Consider the following 25,380-nt stretch of genomic DNA (forward strand, 5'->3'; position numbering starts at 1 on the left):
TCTAACTATTGGAAAGAAAGCCAATAAGCATGTTTTTTCCAAGATTTGGAACAATTAGACAGCTATGTGAAGCAACTAACCATCAATAAATCATGTTTATTTTTGATGTATTAGTTAAATTACCATTCACTAATTAAAATGAAGGATTGCCAGCATGGAAATTCTGTTTATTTACGCCTAATTGAATTAGCTTTTATTTAACTTATTTTGTGTTTTTGTTTGGAGGGGGGTCACATTCTGTTTGAAGCCCTAAGAGTTCCTGAGCCAGCTCTGGTATGTGCAATAGATTGGGTGTGGTTGAACCAGTAACAGATGACACACACAAGCACAGCATGTTCCTCCTACATGTCAAACCCTAATTAATCTCCGAGGACAATGAGGAAGGAGATGAGAGATGAGCACAAATGTACCTCTCTGCTACACCGTCAGCCCCTAAACCAGCTATGTGTCATTCAGGGGCATCAGGATTAAACTGTTATCAGGTAAACACACAGACATGCACAAACAAACACACAGCACACACACACTTGGCTGCAGGGGGAAAATGTGTCACTCTTGCATTTCAAGGTCACTCTCCCTCAGTCCTTTGGGAGCAGCTGCAGCCACAACAACACCAATACTACACTCAATATTTATATCCGTTTAAAGACATTTTTATCTCACTTGCTTGCTTTTCTGCACCTTCAACAAACATCTGTGTGGCCTATGGTTTATCTTCTGTGTGGTTAATGCTGTAATCTGATAATAAAGGCAAACACAATTACAAGGGGGTCTATTATAATCGTTTGACGCCCCCTTGCGGCTATCAGTTGGCACTACATCCAAAATAACTGACATCCTCCTACTGTCTCCTCAAACCAGTAACTAATAGGCCTATTTATATGACGGTTATGAAAGAAAATATGACGCAAAACCTCAGTGGGACGGTCAACAAACGCATCACCACGAACGCCTTGTAAAATAAAATCCGCAGCAATATGCCTGCTTTTAAAATGTGATCTTCAATCATCCTGTGTCGATGTGAATGACTGAATCATAACAAGCTTAATATTAAGTGGAGTAGGCAGAGGCTGCACAAAGGGGATCATTGTTGCCTGCCGATGCCCGTCAGTGGTGCAGTCGCCCATTGAAAGCTCTCCAATCGCAGCGCATAGCGCGACCGAGGGAGGGCGGGGCTTGCCTGCCTCTCCCAGCCCCTCTTCAGCACCCTGTTCCATTGACAAGACGGCGACACACCGAGCAGCGTAGTCCACCGTGTCTCTGGACTCAGCACCGTTACAGTGGACCGGGGATGACTTGGAGCTCGGATATTCTGCACTTGAGGAACTAAGTGATGCACACATCCAGGAGGTCCCCGTTTGGGCAGGTATGAGACCTGTGGCGCTCGTGGAAGAAGGAGCAGCAGATGTTTAGTGGACCCAAGGGTGGCTCCATATTCCACTTCTACACAACCAGCAGGCCTGGCCCAGTTGAGCTGCACATGGATGGATCCCGCTTTAGGAGCTGAACTCATGGAATACAAAGCCCTTGCTGGTGAGCATGCATGCCTGTCCGAGCCCTCTCCTCTGTGGGAGCCTCTCCTCCTGACACCGCTTCTCCACTCGGACATCCCCTGGTCGCTTCAAGCCCCCTTGCCATGAGTACCTCTGCTCGGTGATTTGGTGCCTCTGCACGCCTGCACGGATCGGAGACCCTACTATTTTTGGATCGTGCTTTTGTTGGCTACACACAGGATTTATCTGCGCTGAGGGCTTCCTTTGTGTCAAAGGGCTTAACGCAGAGTGCGCGGACGGCGGCAGAGCGGGGGCTTTGCTTCACCCGCTGTTGCGCACAGCTGCTGTCTTTGTGGCCGGGCCGTGATGGCAGCCGGCCGGCTGGAGGCGCAGGACCACCCGCCCGAGAACGGCTTCACCCCGCTAGAGCACCCGGTGCCCCGGCTGCTGCCGCACATCGACGGCTCGGTGCTACCGTCCCTGGGGGGCTTCGGGAAGCATCAGAAGCAGCTCGTGGTCCTGACCTGGATCCCGGCATTGTTCATCGGCTTTAGCCAGTTTTCGGATTATTTCCTCCTGGCTCAGCCCCATGGCACGTGCTTGCAACCCCTCACCAACGAGACCAACTGGACCGCGGGACCCCCGCCGGTCACCGTTCCCGGTGGCGCGCCCGCGTGGCAACTCAAAGGCAACGGCACCGGGGGGGGACTGGGCGACAGCAACGGTATGCTGTGCGCGTGCAAGGAGTGGAGGCTCGAGCTGCAGACGGGACTTAGTCAGAATGTGGTTACCAAGGTAACGACTGAGATAGAGCCACAGTGAAATCTGGCAGAGAAGACAGCTCTCTGCTCTTCATCATCATCTTCATCACTGCCACTCAGTTCACAGCAGAGGCTGATGCACCAACAGCTTATTGACAAGTTACCCACTGACCTCAGTGTGTGTGTGTGTGTGTGTGTGTGTGTGTGTGTGTGTATATTTTTGGCTGGGTGATTTGGTTGAAATTAGTATCACGTTACACTATTTTCAACATTTCCACATCACAATATGGGAAACTATAACCAAAATACACGTAGAGATCCAACTCCTGTTAAGTGCAATGCACAGGGTTACATTTGTACGCATTACATTACACATAGCACTTAAATTGTGCAAGGCTGGATTAGCAATTTGGCAAGGTGGGCGACTGTCCACAGCCAGAGAACCAGCAGTAGACCGATACAGCTTTTAATACGATGTGTTTTCTTTATTGACTAAGTGAGTGTTAGTAAAAAAAACTGACATTTATAATGGCATTGAAAAAGGAACCATCTTTAATGTGGCCAATATACCAATCTAAGGATCAGTGCATCTTTGCTCAGAACTCCAGGAACTCCGATAGCTCCAAATTTAGCTGGTTTGTGTTAAATAACTGAGTGTATTGGGAATTCCCCACACTAAAGCACTGACATAATAAGGGTCTTCATGCCCTATAACCAAAGTAAATTCATGTTTTAAAAAGGGTCCCTGTGTCAACATCCAGTTTATAAACCTTTATTATTTCAAATGTTTGCTAATGTGGCATATAAGTTGTAGAGTGGAAGCCCCCTGAAGCCCTAGCAGGTTCATCTTTCCATCGGCTTGTAAACGAAGGGGATTTGATGAGATTTTACCAATGCTGATTCCATTATCCTCTTAAAAAAAAATAGGATTCCTGATAAATAGTTTGTTTAAAATAGAGTACATGCAGGTCTGTTATGGTCAATTTACTTGTATTTCTTAATCTTTAAACAGAACGTAGCAGCGCTCCTGGGTTGAGGGGGTGCAGTACTCGCCTGTAGACTATCAATAACATGACATTGATGCCCTGCTGACCAATGTTTCCAAATATTAATAGTCACTTTAATGAAATAGACATTTTGTAAATATTACAACTTGCACTGTTGTTATCTACTGTTGTTAAATGCAGCTGTGCTTTTGTGCATTCTTTCCATGTGCCTTTACTCCACTCCTAAACAAACTGAAACAGGATACAGGGGGTGAATGGCGTTACTACGTTGTTCAACTGTTGTAAAGCATCGATAAGAGCCCTCGATAGTTACAGAAGCAAGCAATTATAAACAACCTGTAAACAAATACTAGCACAAGTGTAAGATATCAACTTTTTAAGAACACAGTAGGCCTATGTTTAAAGATAAAAAATGTTATGGTCATCACTTTAGGTGACTATTCTACAGAGAGTTGTTGAGTGATCACGCAGTCTGTGTGCATGACTGCTATCTGTTGTCTCAGATAACACTGGTGCTAATAGCCCGTACTTAATAAACCCATACTGGCTGAGTTCTCCACATCACCACCGGCCATTTCACAACAAAAACCATCAGTCATATCCAATAATCATCTCCTCCTTTGCTCCCCTGCTCAGTGGGAAGCTCAGCTGGAGTTGTGTAACTCCCTGTTAAACACCAACACTATTTTACACACAGCTGAATCGCTCTGCTGTGCTCTTACTGATGCTCTCGGGGTCGTAAACATGGAGCACACATCGTGCTTCCACATGTGTCCCTGGCTGAGTTTCAGAGCCTGAGAACTGTGGCGGTGTGTTCACTGACCCATGTGCTTTAAAGGCAAGAGCAATGGCTATAATAACACAAATCAATGGCTTTAAAGCCATTGATTTGTGTTATTATAGACATGCGCCCACATTCACAAACCAGCTGCTCTTTCTCCCTCTCACGCGCTTGCTTCTTTATTTCAAGATAGACATTTGAATATTCCAAAAGCAGCACGTTTGCACACTTATCAACATTCATGAATTATGAAAACACTGAGTCAGAGAGTTTGACAGACTCGAAAGAGAAAAGCCCACATTTATTTGTTTTCCTGTGCTCCGATGGTGATGTTTAATTCCCTTTTATCAGGTTGTGGGCGGTTTTCTCTGAAAAGTTGCCTAACGTTCCTCTCTCTCTGCGTTTGTCTCTTGTTTCAGTGGAACCTGGTGTGTGACTCAGCCTGGAAGGTGCACATTGCCAAGTTCTCTTTGCTGGTGGGCTCCATATTTGGCTACCTAGTGATGGGTGTCATGGCTGACTGGTAAGCTGCCCTTTTATGTATTTTTTGTGCCTCTATACAGCTTCTGATAGTTAACCTTAAAACACCCATTCAACTGAATTACAGAAGGAAACTAAAGTCACTTACATTTACTGGTATTTATCGCCCTTGCAGATAGCTTGTTATATTTACGTAGGTTTTGACATTTTAGATTAATAATTTCATAACAAAACAATGGTGGTGAATGAAGTTTTGTTATGCGCTATACCAACATTTAACAACCCTAGCTTGTCTGTGATGCTGTCTTTTGCTACAGTGGTCCGTAGAGCTAAATGCTAACATTAGCATTCTAACAATAACAGTGCTAACAGGTTTTCCATGTTCACCATATTGTCATCAGTTTAGCAAGTGTTTGTTCATCAAAGAAGGTATTAGTCAAATTGAAACCTCTACCTGATGATAGTGGTGCTAGATTTAAAATCATGGAAACATCAGTCATTTTGATTTATCCTCTGGCGGACATGAAGTTCCTAAAGATCTTAACAATTGTTACTGAGACATTTAACTCTTAACTGAAACGTTTTGTGCCAATATTTTTTGTAGATGTGGATATATTTAACTGAAGCTGCTGATGGTTGTAGAGGAAATGTCAAGAGATCAACAAAGGAGTTTTCCTCTTGGGACCCTGAATATCTGAACCAAATGTAATGGCAAACCGACTGATTTTGGTTGACAGTGTGGATGGATTGGCTGACTTACAGTGCCACCCCTAAAGACACGTAATGTTGCTACTAGTGTGGCCACAAAATGTCAATAGCAACAATAGACCTCATGCAAAAAAGTGTATTCTTATACTAAACCTTCTTTCCCTTACTTATTAAAATCTTCCTTATCAATTTGTCTTCTCAAAAGTTGTCACTATCAACAGGAAACATTTATTTGTTAGAAAAATGTATGAAAGAAACATCCAAGAGTTACCAGAATATTGTCTTTAGACATGTTGCTACCAAATCATTTGTTTTTAAATTGGAGCACCAAAAACGAAATCGCTACACATGTATAATCAAAACCCAATCTATCCGCATATGTCTAGGTGAAAAAATATGTTTATTTTTCATTTAATGATCTGACCCTTCAAGGCACGATTTATTGGGGCCCTGTCTGAAGGCCTGTGAACCCCCCGAGATGCCTCGTGGGAAAAAAAGGCCTTGCATTGTGATTGGGATCAGTAACCATGGAAACAATGTAAAGAAATGTGCAGGCCTCAGCTCTGACCTGACCCATTGACCTACTGACCCCCCTTGAAGCAGGATGTCTGCAGCATCTGAAGCTAACAATGAGGGGGATGATCGCTTTCACAATAAAAGCTTCTTTTCTTCTCAGTTTGTGACAGATTTGAAACACTTTGCTGCATCTGTCTTTTTCTTGCTTCTCTCTGTTTCTAAGGTTTGGTCGACACCCGGTGTTGATTATCTCGGTGCTTTTCATGCTGGGGTTTGGTGTGAGTGTTGCCTTCTCTGTAAACGTCACCATGTTCAGCACCTTGCGCTTCTTTGAGGGTTTCTGCTTGGCGGGCCTCGCTCTCTCCCTCTACGTGCTCAGTAAGTATACGCTTTCTCCTCCTTATGCCTGTCTGCTTTTTATTTCTGCTTTCCAGCTCCTGTCTTTCCTAATTCATGCTCTGTCATTTCTTGTTTTTTATTCAAATGAATCATTATTGCCCTAGAGTACTGTAGGGATTCCTGGAAGGGACATAGAGGAAAACTTTTTTCTGTCTCTTGCAGAACTTTAGAGAAAAAGGATTGTGTCTTGCCAGTAGCAACAACAATACCTACGAACTGATAAGGAATCTCATTACTTTTATCCTCACATAATACTCATAGGTGGTCAAAGTTAACCCCCAAACGTTTTGGGGGGTGTTGTTTTTGTAGGTATGACTTATACTAATTGTAGGAACCAAAAAGCTTAGTTAGCCTGTGTGTATTGTTTTTATCATCATCATTATTGCTTACACAGCACACATTTGGCAATTGTTACGTGGGTGTGGTTTATAGTATTCAGTATACCTGTTGTATGTCTTGGGTTTGTGGGAAGGCAAAGAGGGTGAGCTAGGTTCAGATATGTTCTGTTGACTTGAATGTAGCGACTAAGCTAATAGCAATTGCTGTCTCAGATTTTCATTTAACCTACCTTATTCTATAGGGAATATAGATAGTGGGTTTGACACAGAAGGTAGTAGGGCAGCAGCTTACATGGACTATCACTGCCAAAATATGTTTTTCCTATAACCCCTAGTGTTATTCATCCATTGTTATGGTGTGAGTTGCCTAGTGCTGGATATATCAACCCTATAGATCCCTGCCTTCACTGTAATGTTATAAATCTGCATGGCACTTTGCTTGTGGTTCAAAAAGCGCCAAGAATACATTAAAAAAAAAGCAATGTCTATTTCCTTAAATCACAAACCAGTAACATAGGATAATCCACAGACCTTGTTGTGAGCGGTTTCATGTAGGAATTACTTTCTTTCTATCAAACTACATCCACCAACGATTGAGAAGGAGCCTTTCCTAAATACGTAGATGCACGCTTTGTCTCTGTGCAGTGATACGATGTGGTGGTGTAGTTCCGTAAAAAGACAATAGTTCCTATGGTAAAACAGAGAAGGCACATAAAATGTCCCTTTAACATTATCTGCTATAATTCTTAATGTTTGTGGTGCAAATGTGTGCAGAGACAGTAGGTCTGTTTTTCCCTCTCCGTGTAAAATATCTTCCTCTACAGTATGTGCCTTTGCATAATGGCCATTGGCCAAGGAGATGTAAATGACCCAAACTCGCTGATAGCATTCTATTCCTCCTCACCCTCGACCCCCAGCTGCATTACCTGAACTCTCCCTTCTCCCTGCTGCTGTCTCCCATCTTTCTCACCCGCTGCAGTCCTCCTTTCTCTGTCAGGCCAGTAGGGGATTAGTCATACATTATGCATGAAGCCATGGCAGACTGTGAGCCTGGGCGGTTGGGCGGGTTTTGTCCCTCTCAGCGGGGGCTCCTGATAAATCTCTACTGAACTGCTTAAAAAAACAAACAAACAAAATGGACACCTCCGAGCCGTCTGCCACTAGACTCCTGAGAGTTTCATTTGTGATGTATTCAAAGGCAAACGAAATGCTAAGAATAATAGTGTTTTGAGGCTCACAGGGAGTTGTGAATGTGAAATGAGTGTAATTGATTTATGGTCAATTTGGCAGCTTTTCTAGTATAAGTGACAACTTTAAGTGCTTTACAAAAACAAGAGAGCCTTTATAGCCATTGGATATGACGGGTTTAGGTGAAGACAACATTGTATGGGCTTAATAAAGTAAGGAGAATATTTAGCCGTAATTTTTCTGGCCATAATTGAGATTTAAATTGTGATTTGTATGTACATTTGATCTTCAGCCCAGTATTTATGCTCACTTTACTTTACTGTATATCAGGGGCACATTTCCTCTTCTCCCTCTACAGTATATCTGTCCCTTTAGCACATTCAGTCATGCACACACTTTTCATTTCTTTCCGTCTGTTTGTCAAATAACAATATCTGGAGGCGAGGCAATTTTTCTATATATTACTTGTTTGTGTGTGCTCAGGATTGACAATAATGGGGTTGGTAACCGTATGTGTGGGTTGGTCTCCACTGTCGGTGTGAGGTAGCAGATTGTATGCATGTACTTTGAAGTGCTAAAAACGTATTTGTGTGAGCTAGTGTGTGAGGTGTCTGTTGGTTGTGTGAGGTGTAGATGAATACAGTAGAAGGTCAAATCAGCTCTCTACCACAGAATGGGTCGCTTTGAAGTAGACTCACACTATGACAGCAGTTAATACACACTGCCATCGCATCTACAGTAAAGAGACATGTAGAATAACGGCACACACATTTTAATTTTCCAGTAAACACATCCTGGAAGGCTGAATACAAATGGTATTAACATATGAGCTGTGAGGCGATGCAGTCCACAATGTTTCATTGTTTTAAACTAAAACAACACAGATGCAGAGTGGAATAGGAAACTTCTCACTGTACCTTGTTTCGGCTTTCATTGTTTGCCTGGAGTCACACCAGTCGCTCTGGAAACAGTCTGTTAGTGTTTTGGCAGTCACACATTGTTTTGTTGTGTTGGCTCTGTAGTCCAGATTTGGGAAATGATAAAATGACTAGTCGAAGTGATTATACTCTTTAATTTGAAGTTTTTCCTGTTAACAATACAATACAATACAATACAGCTTTATTTATAGAGCACGTGAAACCTCCAGACCAAAGTGCTGTACAGGCAAATAAACAAAACAAAACATACAAAAAGTAACACAGCTCAGCTCACACACCATAAAACAAGTACAAGTAAAAACAATAGACAATTTAAAAGCAATAAAAGCAACGCTCTAAAAGATGTGAATACGCTAAGGAGAAGAGGTGGGTTTTAAGAAGCGATTTTAAAAAAGGCAGTGTGGAGGCCTGTCTGATGTGCAGGGGCAGATCGTTCCACAGTGTGGGAGCCGCTACAGAGAAGCAACGGCCCCCTCTGAGCTTTGACTTGGTTCTGGGCACATTCAGGAGCAGTTGATCCGCTGACCTGAGAGGGCGGTTGGGCGTGTAGCAGCTCAGAAAGATATGGCGGGGTCATGCCATTTAGGGATTTAAAAGTAAATAAAAGGATTTTGAAATGAATCCTAAAATGTATTGGCAGCCAGTGGAGCGAAGCCAAAATGGGGGAAATGTGGTCATATTTCCGTGTGCCAGTTAAAAGCCTTGCTGCGGCATTTTGCACCCGCTGCAGACGAGCGAGGGAGGACCCACTGACCCCCATGTAGAGAGAGTTACAGTAATCCAGCCGAGTGGTGACAAAGGCGTGGATTACTGTCTTAACCACTAAAACTGCAAGTACTTGCATCTAAGTTGCTATGTACAAATGCTTTGTTACAAGTACAAATCATTAATTGAATCCAAAATTCTAAAAAGGTTTTCAAAATGTTGGTGGAAGTGGGGCACATTTGAACTACTTAACATCCTGTTGGATGGTTCCAACTATTGCAGAGTATCACACTTTATAAACGAATCAGATGTTTTGTTTGTAAAATATTTAAGTAGTGTAGAAGTACCTCCAAATGGTAATCAAGTACAGTACTGGATTATACTTAATAACGTTTAATTACTGTAAAAGAGGCAACCAAGGAGTGTTTAAATCCACATCCGATCCACAGTGTGGGAACTGAATCCCTATTTATAGACACTCTCCCAAAAGGCATTTGAAACTAGGATATACTACCTTAATATTTAAAGGGATACTATTATTTATTACAAAAAGGACACATTTCAGTAGTTATGAGCCTTTTTCTTTATCTGCAATAATAAGATTGTACTCACTAAGCTTCCAGTATCCCATCCAAGTACTGAACATGGCCGACCTCATCATAAGCCTCTGAGATCAGGGCATACTCAGGGCTATGTCGCTGTAAGATCTGGGATGAGATCTGTGGATAAGCAACATTGTTAAAAATAAGTCCTACAGGGCAAAAAACACGAGCAATCAGTCAAAAACGAAGGTTGTCAATAAGATAGCAGTGGCCAATCCTATCAAGAAAAAACATCCATCACTGTAACAAATCAACCTCCTTGTTTAACCTTGGCTATGGTTGTTTTCTTGTTAGTGTTTGTCCTTGGTTGCCTGTTATGTATGGTAAGTAACTTTATCCTGCTGTGTTGTGCTAAAATTGGGGGCTGGGCGGGTGTTTACAAAAAAGAGACAGATGTGAAACCCTAAAATGAAGCTTAAAGCCAGCACTTAACGTCGCAGTGTGCTAGACTGCTGAGTGCTAAATAGGCTGCAGCGGGAAGCCGATCAGACCAATAAACATGCAAGTAGCACCGATAAAATGTTTTCTGTATTATGGATGATAGTCCAGTAAGCATGCATGTGTATGTGCTACATCTTATCGGGCCCATTTCTGCCTCCCTCTCTTCTTTCCTTCTGTCACTGTAAACGCAGCACACCATTTCTATTTCTAAAATGCAGCTCTCTGGCCTTTTTCATTTTCCCTCTATGCTTCCCTCGACTCTCTTCTGCCCCATTCATCCCTTCTCCTCCTCCTCCTCTCCCTCTCTCTCTCAGTACCATTTCATTACTACCAGCACTCTCGCCCTCAATTTCTAATTTTCTCGAGGCTCATTTAAAATCTCTCATCGTTCGGTTATCTCTCTGCAGCACGCAGCCAATAATAAACTCCTCTGGAGCTGCCAGCAGAAGCTTTAGTTTACTCTGCAAATGTAAATGTGTTGATTTGTGTGTTGTGTGCATATTGTGTGCACAGGTTTATTAGTTTTTATTTAGCACCTCAGGACCATCCCCTTGGAGATCGTAGGAAAGAGCTGCTGTGTCCTGGTACCTTGTCCCTTCTTTATCTGCCCATCATCCAAACTAATCTGGGAAACACAATCATATTAATACAAGTGCTGTTAGCAAGTCATAGAACAAAACTTTAGGGAATACTAAATGTAACTTTTGACAACAAATACTTATTCTCGGTTGGCTCTAAAAGCTGCTTCCTCACAGCAGATCGCAGAGGAAGTCAGTCTGTTCTCAAAACAGTTCTAAAGGATTCTGAAAGCTTTAATCATCCATAGAAACTTCTCAAACCATTCAACCCACTCGTTCTGCCACTGAACAATAAGCTTAATATGTTCTTAACAATCATTCTTTCAACATTAAATGTTGCTAACGATCCTACTTCATGTGGATCTTTGGAAAACGGTTTGACCCAGAATCATAGGAATTGGTCATCACAAGGTAGCCATGCACCACAGCATGCTCTACTTTATAATCTACTTTTAAAGGTAGGGTAGGTAAGAATGGAGAAACCAGCTCGAGTGCGCTAGAATTTGAAAATACACAACCGAAAAAAATCTGCCCCTTCCTTCAGACTTCCTTACAGAGCCCCTCCTCCAACACACACGAACGTGCACATGACCAATGAGGGCACGAGATAAGTTTGTGCATGAGATGGAAGGCTGACAGGCAGGTAGGCCATCCAATTATCTGAGCTGGGCCGGCTCAAATAATTGGTCGTGCTTTTGACAGTACTACGGCTTCCACAGATTCAATAGTTGTATATATTTATTGTCAAAGCATTTAATTTATTCATTGCTTTCGGGTTGTTAAGAGCATTCCATGGAATATAACAAGTGTTTCTGAAGTGAATTACCTACCCCACCTTTAATGGGACCATCATTTACAAAATGAACAACATGCTGTATTAAAGAATACATGCAACATACGTTTAAGCCCATAAACTCAATTGAAAGATTGTTTACTGAGCAGAAAGAGTATTTTTCTGGGTCAGGGGTAGGAACATTTTCTCATAGACTTCTATACAATCAGATATTTTCACAACTCACTGACAAAGTTTAAGGCACTTGTGCATTGGCTTTACTCTTTCATCCTTGAGGTTTCAGAGAGAAATAGTGCATTAAGCTTCGTAACTGCTTACTAGACCTGACTGACAATAGACTTGCCTGGAGTTTGGACTCCAAATCATGGAACAATCAAAAAAACGATGAGGCATTATGGGGCAGGGAAATTCTGTCTTGTTATAGTTATCGAGACTTGCAATTTCTCATAAAAACGTGTCAGTTGCCTCAAATTTCCCCTCACGGACAAACAAAGCAAGAGGAATAGGTTGTGCTGAGGACGTTTCTTAACATGTTTTTCTCACCAAATTCTGTCAACCTTTAAATTCAGTGTACATCCTATGATTACCAGTGACTAGAGTAGCTGTAGAAAGCTTATACCATTTCAGAGCCACGTTTCAAGCCATTTGGGGAGTGATCATGTGGTACTCAGGGGATTTCAGTGAACGCAGTTTGCAAGCACCCGAAGGAATTAGGCTGCAGTTGCTTTTACACCGACGACACAAGGTTAACATCTTTTTGTCGTCCTATTTGTCTCTGCTCCTCTGAGACTTTTAGGTAATGACAGAGACGTACGATATATATATACGCAAGTGTGTGTGTGTGTGTTTTTATGAGCTGGGGGAACAGCTACTGCTGAGTCAGCTGGGGAGAAGTACTGTCCTGTCATGCTGTGCCCTTGTAAAACATCCTCTCTGTTCCCCTCCCTTCCTCTCTATGAAGTCATCCACCTTAAGCAGCTGCAGAAGACTGTCATTATTAATGCATTTGTATAGACTAATAAGCCAACAAAAAGGGACAAATGCTCATTATCAGCCATTTAAGGCAACATATTGAAATTGTTTTGTCCAAAAGAAGGTCCAATCACAAAGGTACTTAAATGATCAGTGATATAGAACAGAGAATAGTCTGTACTAGTCAATGTTTGGCTTTTTTACCAAAGGAAGCATCATGGTTTAAGGCAGGGCAATATTTGTCTTTACAGTAAGGCGGTTGTCCAGCAATTATTTCATTATGGATTAATCCTCAGATTATTTGGGTTTATAACTCCAAAGGTCCAAAGAAATTCTGTTTCATTTTTCACTTAAAAGCAGGAAACCTCCATATTTGATGCTAAAAACAGCATTTTCTGACATGTTTGCTTAAAGAAATCAGCATATAACTGGTTAGTCAACTGATCGTTGCAGCAATACACTTGTAATTCAATCATTTGTGGATTGACACTACTATTCTTTCTTTCCCTGAATCTAAAGTGTATATTATTACCACCTGCATCCTTCCTACGTATACATCCACATGGTACACACACGGACAGACTGTGGTTCTCGCTCTGAATTCATGCTGTTAGAAAGCCAATCGTCCCTGCGCCCTGTTCTCATGCCCCAGGCAAGGTTAGCGAGGGAGCAGCAGACAACAGAAAGTGTGTGGTGCTGCTGTCAGCCATTTGTCATCAAAGATTAGTATGGTCATTAGATCAGATGCTTTTTGTTGCATTTTGTTTTTAGCCTCCCTTTCTTGTATCTTTCGGTTTGTCACTGCCCTCATCTGCAACTGCTCAGATGGTGGGACAGTGGAGAAGCTGCGTAGTGAAAGGGGGAGGGGGAGGAGGAGGAAGGGAGTAAGGAGGGAGGGTAGAAGTGGGGGATGGTGGCTTTACAAAGGGTGAGGGAGCCACTTCAGCCCTGATGTGCAAGAGGGAAGAGTGGGAGGGGGGGGGGGGTGAAGGAGGGGATCAGCCCACTGGGGGGGGGGGGGGGGGGGGGCAGTGAGATAATCGGCACAAGGAGAACTATTCTCCCACTCAGCTGGAACAAAAGGTCTTTGCCAGTGTTTGTGTGTGTGTGTGTGTGTGTGTGTGTGTGTGTGTGTGTGTGTGTGTGTGTGTGTGTGTGTGTGTGTGTGTGTGTGCGTGTGTGTGTGTGTGTGTGTGTGTGTGTGTGTGTGTGTTGATATCCCAGTAGAGTCAGCCAGATCAGAAACCCCCCCAGAGAGTTGGGGAGTGGTTTTTGTTTTGTGAGGTAGGTTTGGAGATCAATTGCAAAGCCAAGGTACAGGGTATGTCTCTAGTTGTGTGTGTGTGTGTGTGTGTGTGTGTGTGTGTGTGTGTGTGTGTGTGTGTGTGTGTGTGTGTGTGTGTGTGTGTGTGTGTGTGTGTGTGTGTGTGTGTGTGTGTGTGTGTGTGTGTGTGTGTGTGTGTGTGTGTGTGTCTCTGTCTGATCCTTGCCTATCGACTGCTGTAGACAGCGGTACCACAGAGACACTCCTCTGTGCTGTTTGTCAGAAAGGACGGCAGTGGTGGAAATACAGTAAATGTGCCACCAACTTTAGTTGTTAGAAAACCATCAAGTGGCCGCTATCAGCTGTTATCAGTTGTATAGACTTGAGGTGGAATGGCCCTACTCTATCTCTTATTTTGCTCAGTAGCATATCCTGGTTCTTTCCCATCTGAATCAGTACAATGTTTGTGAGAAAAGCTGATAACAGCGATTTAATGGACTGATACAATGAACTGACAATGTAATAATATCATATACATTTGGAGTTGCTTGTAATACTACACTTTCATGTTATAGTACTTACCTTTACATTTGAGTTGTAAACATTGAACACTTGGTGTTGCTACATGAACATTTGGTGTTTATTATAAAGCTTAAAGTTAAATAATGCTTCTTTGGGGTTGAAAACACAACACATATACAGTGCAGTATATTATTTTTCAAAGTTATCATGGTACATTCTTTGTGGGTTGAAAGTTAACTTCAAAGGGGCCCTATTATGCTTTTTGTGGTTTCCCTTTCCTGTAGTGTGTTATATAGGCTAAAAGGTCAAAGTTCACATCATAGGCAGTTTCTCTCCCACACATTCCCCTCACTGCCTGAAACGCCTCCATTGGACGTTGTTTACTTCTGTAACATATTGACATCACTACATAACACTCACGCTTCTATTGGCTAGCGCACCAACACATTGTATAGGCTAAGAGGCGGGACATCTCCGGTTTGTTGCTGTTCATCATTCGATTTAATTGCCTCTATCTGCTTTATACCTTGTCTGTGTGTTGAGTGGAGGTGGCTACAACACTCCTGTGCAATCCTGTTTTGTATAGTGACAATAATAAGACCTTGAATTACAACTAGGGATTCGAAAGCGAAGCTGCGAAACTATTATACATACATTCGCCAAAGTTAACAGACCAACATCCTACGTGAACCATGACCTACAATGCATGAGATACACACACAGTTTTTCCTGTAATACAGGAAAGGATTCTTACCAAGAATGAGCCTCTGGGTTCTTTTTGCGTTGGGGTATTACCACTTTATACACTAACAGCTGATGGATAGACAGACTTTCTTTCTCCTTTGATGCGTGAAGAGAGGATAAAAGAGATGAGGCAGGTTAGGGATTACGGGTCAGTGTAATTTCCTTTATTTGTTTTGGTTTCTGCAGGGAGGGCTTTTGAAAATATGAACAAAAATGGTACGTCTGGGGCTTGAGAGAACAGAGATGAAGGGATTTCCAGTAATACCTTCATTTTTTCTTTCCGTTTCTTGTAACTTAATCATTCTCCTGTCTTTCTGTTACGTGGAAGTCTTTGTCATCTTTCTCTCATGCTCTCCTTCCCCCTCTCTGTGTGTGTTTTCTCTGCCTCCCTCTTGCTAGTCTTTATTCCTCTGGTGATTCTGCTGATGAATAGGGGGACTTTTCCGTTTCCTTAATGGGAGGAAAGTCATTTGTATTCTGCTCCTCTCTTCCTACTTTCTCCTCTCCCTACCTCCCATCCCTTTTCCTCCCCCTCCTCGTTCTCTTCTTGTCCACAATAAGATGCGACTGTACATGAGGCCAGGTTAGCGAGTTTCCCCCCGCCCTCCCTCCCTTCCACAATGGTCACCTTCAAAAAGACCTTGCCATATGGGCCAGGCCATCTGGACTGTACCATGTCACAGGGGAGGGGATGAGGAGGGAAATGAAAGGATGGATACAGTAAAACGCTCTCTGAGCAGCTGAACCCTTTCAAGTGAAGTGCATCCTAAGTTTATATCGAGGTCTGGTGTTAAACTATAGTGGGTTCTCATGGGAAAGATCAGTAATAGGAGTCTTTAATAATTCACAAAGAGAGGAAATTCAATACGGGCCTCACCATTAAACAAACACACACTTCACACTCTTCCAGGCCATTAAGGCTGCTGTTAGTTCTGATGGTAATCACATAGACACACATAAGGCTTATACATAATTTACTTTTCTCTTCTGGTGCACACACTCTACAAGAATCTGTATTTTCTGTGAAACTAAATCTCCCTCTTTCCCTACTCTCTCCGTCTCTTCATTTGTTAGGAATCGAGCTTTGTTTGCCAGCCTGGCGCTTCTCCATGACCATGGTGGCCAGTTTTCTGATGGTGGCCGGGCAACTACTGATGCCAGGGGTGGCTGCTCTGTGCCGCAATTGGCCGGATCGGGATGACTGGCAGGTCCTGCAGATTGTCATAATCAGCCCCTTCGTTCTGATGCTGCCCTATGTCTGGTGAGTCTCGCCCTCTGAGGAAATCCACAGCGGGTGGAGGGCAGATTCTTCCCTCGCTGAGCCTGGCGATGGCTTGTACAGTACACACTGCTCTACACAGAACTCAGCAGCCTCTTCTTCAACTTACAAACAATACTCTCTTTCTTCTATTGTTTATCTTCTTCCTCGCTTTCTGTCTGTTTCTTCTTCTGGCTCTTACAAATCTGCTCTCATCCTTCTTTGTGTGTACTTTTCATGGCCTTCCTTTCAATTGATTTATTTCGCTCTGCAGGATTTTCCCTGAGTCGTTGCGCTGGTTGCTGGCCACCCAGCACTACAAGAGGTCCAAAGTCATGATGCTGCGCATCGCCAGGAAGAACGAGGTTAACTTGACAACTGAGCCCAGTGGAGTTTTTACAGGTGAGGGACATTAAACAAGATGAGTTATCCCAAATCCATTGAATACTTGGAATGTATGCACCATTTTGCTTAAAACACTCTGTTATGCAATTTATTTGAGATCTTCATCCATGTTATGTGATGAAACATGCAACCAACCCAAAGACTCATAGATCTTCTTTCCATATGTGCAAGCATGTAGTTATCAAGAAGCATTTCCCAACTGATTCCATGACGAAATGTAATTGCAATAACCCACATACATGCTCTTCAAATAAGTCTGACTTCTGTAGAAGGTTCCCACTAAGGAGCATTTTCATTTAAGTTTAATTCATTTTCCAGAAAAATGCCAGAAAATAGTGAAAACACAAGTTCTAGAAGTCCAATGTCTAATCTTCAAATCGCTTGTTTTGTTTCAAATAAAAGAACAAAATGCAAATAAATACACTTTAAATAATACTGAGCAGTAAAAGATAACATGTATGAAGCTCAACTATTAGATATTGGGGATTTTTATTTATAAATTACTTTTAAAGTTGAAAAGGAATTGTGTTGCAAACATGCAGTCCTTAGAAAAAAAGGAAATGTGTTGGATTTTCCTCACTGAGATCTCTCCTTGCTCATACTCCGTGTCTTGGTGATTGATTACGTGTTTCTGCCCCTCTCAGCAACTGAGTAGACAGATAAATTATGAGAGTGGCCAAAGGGATGTGCTATATCTATCTTAAGGCTGACTGCACATTAGCTTCTCTGTGCTGCAGGTCCCTTAGTGGCCGGCCTCTCATTACCTTCTGTAAGGAAAGGTCTGAAGGTGTGCGTTTCACGTTTCTTACAGAGCTGGAGCAGGAGCTGCACAAGAAGCCCCAGAGGACCTGCATTGTCAAGATGATGAGCACCAGGAACCTGTGGAAAAACATTGTGGTGCTGTGTGTCAACTCGTAAGTGTGTCATGGCCGGGCTCCTTTTCTGATCAAAGCCAACATCTGTGGTGTTGAGAGAGCATGATTTACATGAGCTCATCCCCGAGAGGGAAATGTAGACATGCACGTGGGAGTAAACCCCACAGGTCTGCCCCGTGGCAGGCGCATGTCTCAGGTTCCTCCTCCCTGTCTGCTTCTTATTGTGTCTTATTTTTTGTCTGTGCAGGCTGACAGGTTATGGGATTCACCACTGCTTCGCCCGCAGTATGATGGACCCGGAGGCCCAGCCAATTGCTCTGTGCCATGCGGACTACTACACTATGGCTGGCATCGCCGTGGCAACCTGCCTGGCTGTTTGCCCCGCGGTGGGATTGATGGGTCGGCGTGGAGGGCTGCTCACCTTCATGATCATAACAGCCCTGGCATCGCTACTGCAGCTGGGATTACTCAACCGTGAGTAATCACAAATCCTGCTACACTTAGCTAGCATTGCTAAAGTTTTACCTGTGCAGTAACTGCACTGCAGTTTATAATGATAAAACTCACTTCAATTTGGGTTGTTTTTATTTGTATTTAAACAGATAAACGAAAGGCTACTTCTAATTTTTAGCTGAAAATCATTGATTTGTATGACTTAAATTACAAGCAGCGAATTTGCATATTAGCTGTAGATAGCTAGCTACAGTAAATTATGGTAAATAGGTTAGTTGTTGCAGAAACCTTAGCTTTAACATCTGTTTATGTTTTTGGCTAATTTGGAAATTGAAAACCGCACGAGAAACTTAACTTCTGACTTGATGTCAAGATTGATAAAGTCATGCTAACTAGTTGGCACATTTTGTGTAAAGATTCAGCATTAAATGAAGGAGTGCAGCATTGTACTCTAATTTGGTTCTATATCCTTTCAAGGAAACATCAGTATAATATTAGGCTGTTATCTCTTGCTAACATAATGTGATGTTAATTGTAGAGAATACACAATTTATATGAAATTGAAACTTGCATCTCTTTTAGCAAATACATTTGTAGTATGAGGAGTAAGCAATGAGTTTAGTATACATCTCAAACTAGTAGCAAATCAGAGCTGCTAAAGTATCATTGATTAAAGGTTAGCATAACACAGGACCGACTCCTAGAACGAGGTTTCTTCTATTATAAGCCAAAACAAATTATACTTACCTAAAGTCATGCTCAGCTTAGGCATTGGAATTTAAGCTAGGTTGCAAATGTAGGCAAGCAGCTAGTTAGATAGGCATGCTAAGATTAGCATTTTACCATCAACCTGAAAAACACAGTTATTCTGTTTTGGCAAGAAAAAAACCCACAAAAGTGCTCGGATGGTGGATTAGTTAAAGTGTCATTATAATTTGGCATAGCTACATTTCAACTCAATTCAGTTAAGAAAATCCTGAAAGTTATGTCACACCTGTACCAAAAAGAAAGCCAAAATTCAACAGTAATGTTAAGTGAACATGCACATTCCTGTCATTAAAACAGTACAGACTGTATTTGAACTCTCACACTAATAGGAGCCACTTTGTGTTGTTTTATGACCTACATATGCAGTACAGTAGTCATTATTTCAGACTTCAGTGGTAAACTGTTCAGATTTCTCCTGAAGTCCTCTTGAGTCAGCACCGTGCTGCTCTTTGTGCTTACAAATGACATGATTTCCTCTTTTCTTTTCTCCAATGCTTGCCGATGTAATCCAGTATTTGGGAAGTACGGCCTTCGCCACGACACAGGTACACTCACATCTAGTTGTTTTGTGATATGCTGTAGTGTAGAACGTGTCTGTGCCCCTGGCTAATGATAAATGAGCTGTTGGTTTCATTTTGATGTTTCTGGATAAACTTACATTATCTTCTCCTCTTCTCTTCAGTTCTGCGCGATACCCTGAACAGGAAATTCTCTGTGGCTTTCTCCATCATCGGCATGTTCTCCTCTCATGCAGTCAGCACACTCAGCATATTCTTTTGTGCTGAAATTACTCCTACTGTCATCAGGTGAGCCTGGACGGTCATAAACATGAAATATAACACTTAGGGGAGCCTTCTGCTGTAGGCGAGCTCAAGGCTGGGTCTGAAATCATTTCTTATGAGCTACTCATAGTGAACCATCTACTATGCACCATTTTATTTTAGTTTCCAAATCTCAGGGTCAGATTTCTATATAGCATCCAAAAAATTGGCAACAGTTAAAGAAAAAAGTAATAAACATTTATGTATGAAACAAATAATACATTCATTATTGTAGATATATAGTAGACCTACTGTGTGGCAAATGATGAACTACATACCCTTTTTAAGTAGATTTGAGTATGTTGTGTGTTAAACAGACATGTAGAATTCAATCAAATCAACAGTGTGAAGCCAAAGCTTAACTGATGTCTGTCATATATGTTGGTACCAAATGTTGATGCACATTTATTTATTTTTTAAACATACTGCGACAATTACTATATAGTCCATACTGGGTATTACATTACACCAACATATGGAAACTCCGAGCAGAGCTCTTGTTCTCATGTTGCATATTGGCTCCATCTTGTGGTGCAGTTTTGACTGACAGGGGTGAGTTAGTTCCCAAAAGGGCTCAGTATGCTTCAGACTAACTAGTTTGTACAAACGTGTCACATAGAAAGGGGAAGAAGTATGAGAATGACAAAAGAGAATATCAGAGAAAAAGCCAAATATTGTTATCGAAATAAATAACTTTTTATAAATATGAGATGGCAAAGGAACGGCAACAATGTAATTTAACAAAATATGTTTGTAATTGTTCTTGACAAAAGAAAAGGAGACTTAATATAATACTACTTTTTTCAGTGCAGCATTTCCCTTTCCAGTGCTCACATTATAGTTGAAAAATAAACTTGACTTAATAAAGTCCAGATTGAAACTGATTAAAACTAACAAGGGCACTTGATAGACAAAAAAGTGACATAAACACAAGAGGCAAGTTCATGAAGAGATTGTCTGTTTTGAAAATATACAAAAAAATGTCAGACAAGGGAGAAGGGAGGTTTCAGGGTGTGTTTGACGCTTCAACGGTTGTACGTTTTAAGTCCCGTCAGATCACCTTGGTAACAGATCCTCTCTCTGTGCAGGGGTGGAGGACTTGGCCTGGTCCTGGCCAGCGCCGGCTTCGGCATGCTCACTGCGCCCATCATGGAGCTCCACAACCAGAAAGGCTACTTCCTGCACCACGTAATCTTTGCTTGCTGCACCCTGCTGTGCATCATCTGCCTGCTGCTGCTGCCCGAGCCCCGGGGCCAGCCCCTGCCGGAGAGCATGGCGGACGGAGAGACCTTCACCCGTCAGACGCTGCTCCACCCAGGGGAGCAGCACCTGCTTCTCGCCAAGACTGACGGGGACTACTCCCGAGTCCACGACACGCCGCTACACCTCACGACCACTGGGGGCGCTACGGTGGCAGCAGCAACCGCTCTGGCAGCGGTTCCTGCCTCCTACGCCCTGGCCACTGGAGGGGAGGTGATTGGAAATCATGCCATAGCCAATGGAGTGTGAGCAATAGCAATTGTTGAATACTATTGCTCAAGCATTAACTTGAACTGGAACATTTTCAAGGGAGAAAATAACTTTTCGAATGAACCAGATGAACTCTTTAATGCTGAGATTTGAGACGGTGACGATAATACATTTGTGTAGTTTGTAGTGAATATGATTCATTCAGGAGTTGCCAAAAATATTGTACTGGACGAAGTTTACCTGAAGTCAGTGTGTGTTTGATAATATGAAAGTCTTCAGTGGTGATTTGTCTTGCTCTGTGGTCCGCTTTGTCGAGAATGATTTACAGGTGAAAGGAGCAGACGCAGGCAAGTGAGAAGGGCAAAGTGGAGCAGACTATCTTTCAATAACGTGTGCTCTGTGACTTTTCTGTTTGACGTTTTGACTCGTTGAGAGAGGATCTCACTGCATCTTATAATTCTTTATAAGTTATTTTTGCACTAAATGTCAGAGACACAATCAAGTGTAAGGGATTTTCGGCCAACATGTTGGCGAGTGGAGACCCAGGGATTGGCTAAACCACTACCACTGTTTTCTTTGCATGAAAGGGCACAAATTGTTTTACATGTATTGTTCTTCTTATTTGTGGTCCCTTTGCTAGAAGTCCAACGTGGCACTTTATCCTCAGAGATGAGGTCAGTGTGGGCACTGATTTTTTAAACAGAGCATTACTGTTTCTGGTGTGGGTGTATGATGGTTTTCTCTTGTGCGGGGAACAGCCGGAGACCTCTGCAGAATGTAAGTGTAGCCTGTAGCGACTGCTGAACAAATCTGAGAGTTGAACGGACATAAGTGTGCACATGTCTTATGACGCATTTCAGCATTTTAATGGCTTTATGATGGCTCTGTTGTTTTTAACTAAACAGAGAATGTATTTCAAGAAAACCAGTATTTATTTTTGTCATGCTGCCATGGGCAATTTTGTTGCTTGAAATACCTCCTTAACTAGCAAATATATTTCCACTCCAACTCACTCCTTGTTCTCTGTACCGTGGTAATGTTGTACTCCTGCTCCTAGGATGTTTTACTCTAGCCAGAAAGCACAATGTTTTACAGTTTTTTGAAGTAAACGTTTGTGAAGATTAGATTAGAGCAGTGTGTTCTGCACAGTCCTGGCCTAGTTGTTATTAGTGTACATTTATACACTTTACTACGTAAGTATCCCTTAAGCCTGCATTAAAATGTAAGGTATGTATACATGTACCATTCATTCATAATGTGTGGACCATCGACTTTTATAGGATATAAGCACATTGAATAGATACACCATTTCTTTCATCCAAATATACGTGAATCTTACATTTTTTTAAATCACATTTAGTGCTCAGTACGTATTTTGAACACCCTGTATGGTTTGCTAGATTGTATGTTTTCGACAGTTAAACACTCGGAGAAAAAAAAATAACTCAACTACTAATGTCGTTTTCTAAGTGTTATTTTTTTAATATGATGCATTTGTACAAAAAGCCATAGGCCTACATGTTTTGATAATAAACCACTTAATTTATTATGTCAATAAAAGAACACTTGATGTGATCGTCTGTGGTTATTGTGTTGGAGTTTGATGACAGTATGGGAAGAAAGTATGAAAGTCCAAAGAAGAACTAGAAGAAGAAAGAGGACCACCTGCTGTTTCATGTTGCCCTCCTTCCTACATGTCCTCAGTTCTACACAAAACAATGTCCAAGAGTTCAGAAGTGCTCAGGAAGAAGCTCCAGCTCCTTTTTGATCCTCTTCTCCACCAAAAGACTGAAGTTGTTGTCCGTCATCGGGAGACTGTAACTCACGTACACTTGCTTTTTAGTTTTCTTTGCTGCAAAACAGACAAAAACAGACAATCATTTCAATTTAGTTTAGCTAACACACTAAATGGTTTGCTATACTATGCAGAAGGGCAGCTAATAGATGACTTTTGGAGTCTTGCTGAATGACTTATTTCCAATAAATGAATGTGCACATTTGTGGTAAAAAAAAAAACGTGGTACTTCAGCATGATGCTACATAGAGAACCTCAGTTTCACACATCTGACGAATGAAGAAACGTATCGATTAGCTGACAAGATCTTATGATTGGACCCCATCAGTGTTTTGCATGTTTTAGCCAGATAACAAACATTTACAAAAGCGTGCCAAAGGACTTCTGTGTGTTTTCCCCACATATTCCAAGAAGCCACTGTTTTTTTAATTTGATTCTGGTTGGTATGGAGATCGACCTGTTAAGACTTGAAACTCACATCTGGAGCCAAGCATAGTGAATATCATTATCACTTTTATTTTTGTCAAACTCGTGAATCGTTTTGTGGTTACATAGTACATTTACCCAAGTGCTGTACTTAAGTAAAAATAACAAAGAATGTTACACTATTCTATAATAAAATAAAGGGAAAAATACTTTTGATACTTGAGGTACATGTTGGAGATAATACTGTAGGCTTATTCAAGCAGCATTCAGAATGTAGGACTTTTACTTTTAATTGAGTATTCTTTGATGGTGCTATTTCTACTTTTACTAAAGATATAAGTACTTCTTCCACCACTGCATAGCAGAGACTTTTTAAATCAACTCACACATGCAACTGTATTAACACAACTGCAGGATTTGGAGAACTGTTAAAACTAAAATGAATTAAAAGCAGTTTCAAATATATGGGATAAAACATTGAAATATAAATGAATATAACCACAGCTGAAAATAGCGTTAGTGTTTAATAAGTTATTATAACTTTCTCCATTAACAGCAATAAAAAGACAATACATTTGTAGAAAAGCAAAACATAATTACCTAATCTCTGCGCCAAGGAATTTGCAGCAGTGTTAGATGGGTCCCCCATGACTAATGTCGATAAAGGCATTGAATCCTGCAGACAAAAAGCAATGAGTAGAACAGCGGTTATTCTCTAGGCAAGACAAAATAATTAGATATCCGACATAAAAAAAGAATGCTAGACTTTCTTATTATCTGTTCGTCAGCTGGTGTTCCCAAATGTGTCAGCTTTGTGTTTGTAGTGTTATAGTCAGAACTGTACTTTATATTACATGTCATTTGTTAGATGATTTTATCCAAAGCGACTTACATACATTCAGTACTGTGGACAATCCCCACAGGAGCAATTTGGGGTGAAGTGTCTTGCGCAGGGACACAACGACATGCTGACTGCAGTGGGACTCGAACTTGATATCCCCTGATTCGAAATCCATCACACTATCCACTGAGCCACAGCCTCCATTTTAGGCAGCAGATTTATTATATTATTTAAGTATACATTAAGTATAAATGTTACTTAATAACACTGATGGAACAATCATATACAAATCTAACGTTTTTAATGGTTAAATAAATCAGTCCCTATATTTACAATGAAATGTACTGCACACACAGGCCTAATACTCCCAGATATACGCTGCAAAGTAAAAGGATAACAATACCGTATAGAAAGTACAAAAGAGATTAATGCATTTTTTTTAAAGAATATTCCTTTTAATAAAACAATAAGTATTAGAGAATATACATATAACATATACATTTGTAAAAATAAGTGAAGTAAAACATATACACAATTTCCCTCTGATTTTTTGCGTAGTAGCCTATTAGTATAACGTAAAGTACAGTGGCGGGAGTGTGTACTGAAGTACCGTACTTGAGTAAATGTACTTAGTTACATTGCATCCCTGTTAATTAAATTGTCTACTCACATATTTGCTGCTCATGGAGACCGCCAGGTTGGACAGAACCGGACTCGAACCGACCCACAGGAAGAACCCGCCGCTCAGCTTCATCACGTGAAAGTGTATGGACTGCTCCAAAATTTTCTCCGAAAAATTATGCACCGTAATGGCCTCAAACACTTCTCCGTTTTGTGTCTCAATCATCTTTTTGGTTTAAGTCTATCTAACATTGACTAGCAAACATTTAAACTCGTGCTAGCTGCAAACAGAAACAGCTACTTCCGGTTCCGGATGAGAGAAAAACGGCAGTCTAAAGTAATCGATTGTCAATGCTCTCACGTGCAGCACCAGCACAACCGATCGTGACCATAAAACAGTCAGTGGTGAAGAGAGTA

General features: G+C 41.6%; 2 protein-coding genes across 2 annotated transcripts; one reads left to right on the plus strand and one right to left on the minus strand.

The window, feature by feature from the left end:
* The first annotated feature begins 1,859 nt into the window (after positions 1-1,859).
* On the plus strand, positions 1,860-22,855 carry LOC117496158 (solute carrier family 22 member 23). Its single transcript, XM_034147866.1, has 10 exons — positions 1,860-2,288; positions 4,462-4,565; positions 5,970-6,124; positions 16,305-16,491; positions 16,763-16,890; positions 17,705-17,807; positions 18,016-18,242; positions 19,502-19,534; positions 19,672-19,795; positions 20,899-22,855. The coding sequence occupies exons 1-10, from the start codon at positions 1,860-1,862 to the stop codon at positions 21,317-21,319; spliced, it is 1,911 nt and encodes a 636-aa protein (XP_034003757.1). The 3' UTR covers positions 21,320-22,855.
* Positions 22,739-25,325, minus strand: psmg4 (proteasome (prosome, macropain) assembly chaperone 4). The gene is made up of 3 exons (XM_034147868.1): positions 25,013-25,325; positions 24,102-24,177; positions 22,739-23,132 (listed from the first exon to the last, which is right to left on the minus strand). The coding sequence occupies exons 1-3, from the start codon at positions 25,187-25,189 to the stop codon at positions 23,011-23,013; spliced, it is 375 nt and encodes a 124-aa protein (XP_034003759.1). The 5' UTR covers positions 25,190-25,325; the 3' UTR covers positions 22,739-23,010.
* Between the last annotated feature and the right edge of the window lie 55 nt (positions 25,326-25,380).

The sequence above is a fragment of the Trematomus bernacchii genome, unplaced genomic scaffold (genome assembly GCF_902827165.1).
Source record: "Trematomus bernacchii unplaced genomic scaffold, fTreBer1.1, whole genome shotgun sequence".
Taxonomy (NCBI): Eukaryota; Metazoa; Chordata; class Actinopteri; order Perciformes; family Nototheniidae; genus Trematomus; species Trematomus bernacchii.

Excerpts from the sequence above, each read along its gene's own strand:
- LOC117496158 (XM_034147866.1), top strand. The coding sequence starts at position 1,860 with ATGGCAGCCGGCCGGCTGGAGGCGCAGGACCACCCGCCCGAGAACGGC. Across the intron at positions 6,125-16,304 it reads TCTCTCCCTCTACGTGCTCA|GAATCGAGCTTTGTTTGCCA; the intron begins GTAAGTATACGC and ends TTCATTTGTTAG. Across the intron at positions 17,808-18,015 it reads GTGGTGCTGTGTGTCAACTC|GCTGACAGGTTATGGGATTC; the intron begins GTAAGTGTGTCA and ends TTGTCTGTGCAG.
- psmg4 (XM_034147868.1), bottom strand. The coding sequence starts at position 25,189 with ATGATTGAGACACAAAACGGAGAAGTGTTTGAGGCCATTACGGTGCAT. Across the intron at positions 24,178-25,012 it reads TCTCCATGAGCAGCAAATAT|GATTCAATGCCTTTATCGAC; the intron begins GTGAGTAGACAA and ends TTTTGTCTGCAG. Across the intron at positions 23,133-24,101 it reads TTCCTTGGCGCAGAGATTAG|CAAAGAAAACTAAAAAGCAA; the intron begins GTAATTATGTTT and ends TCTGTTTTGCAG.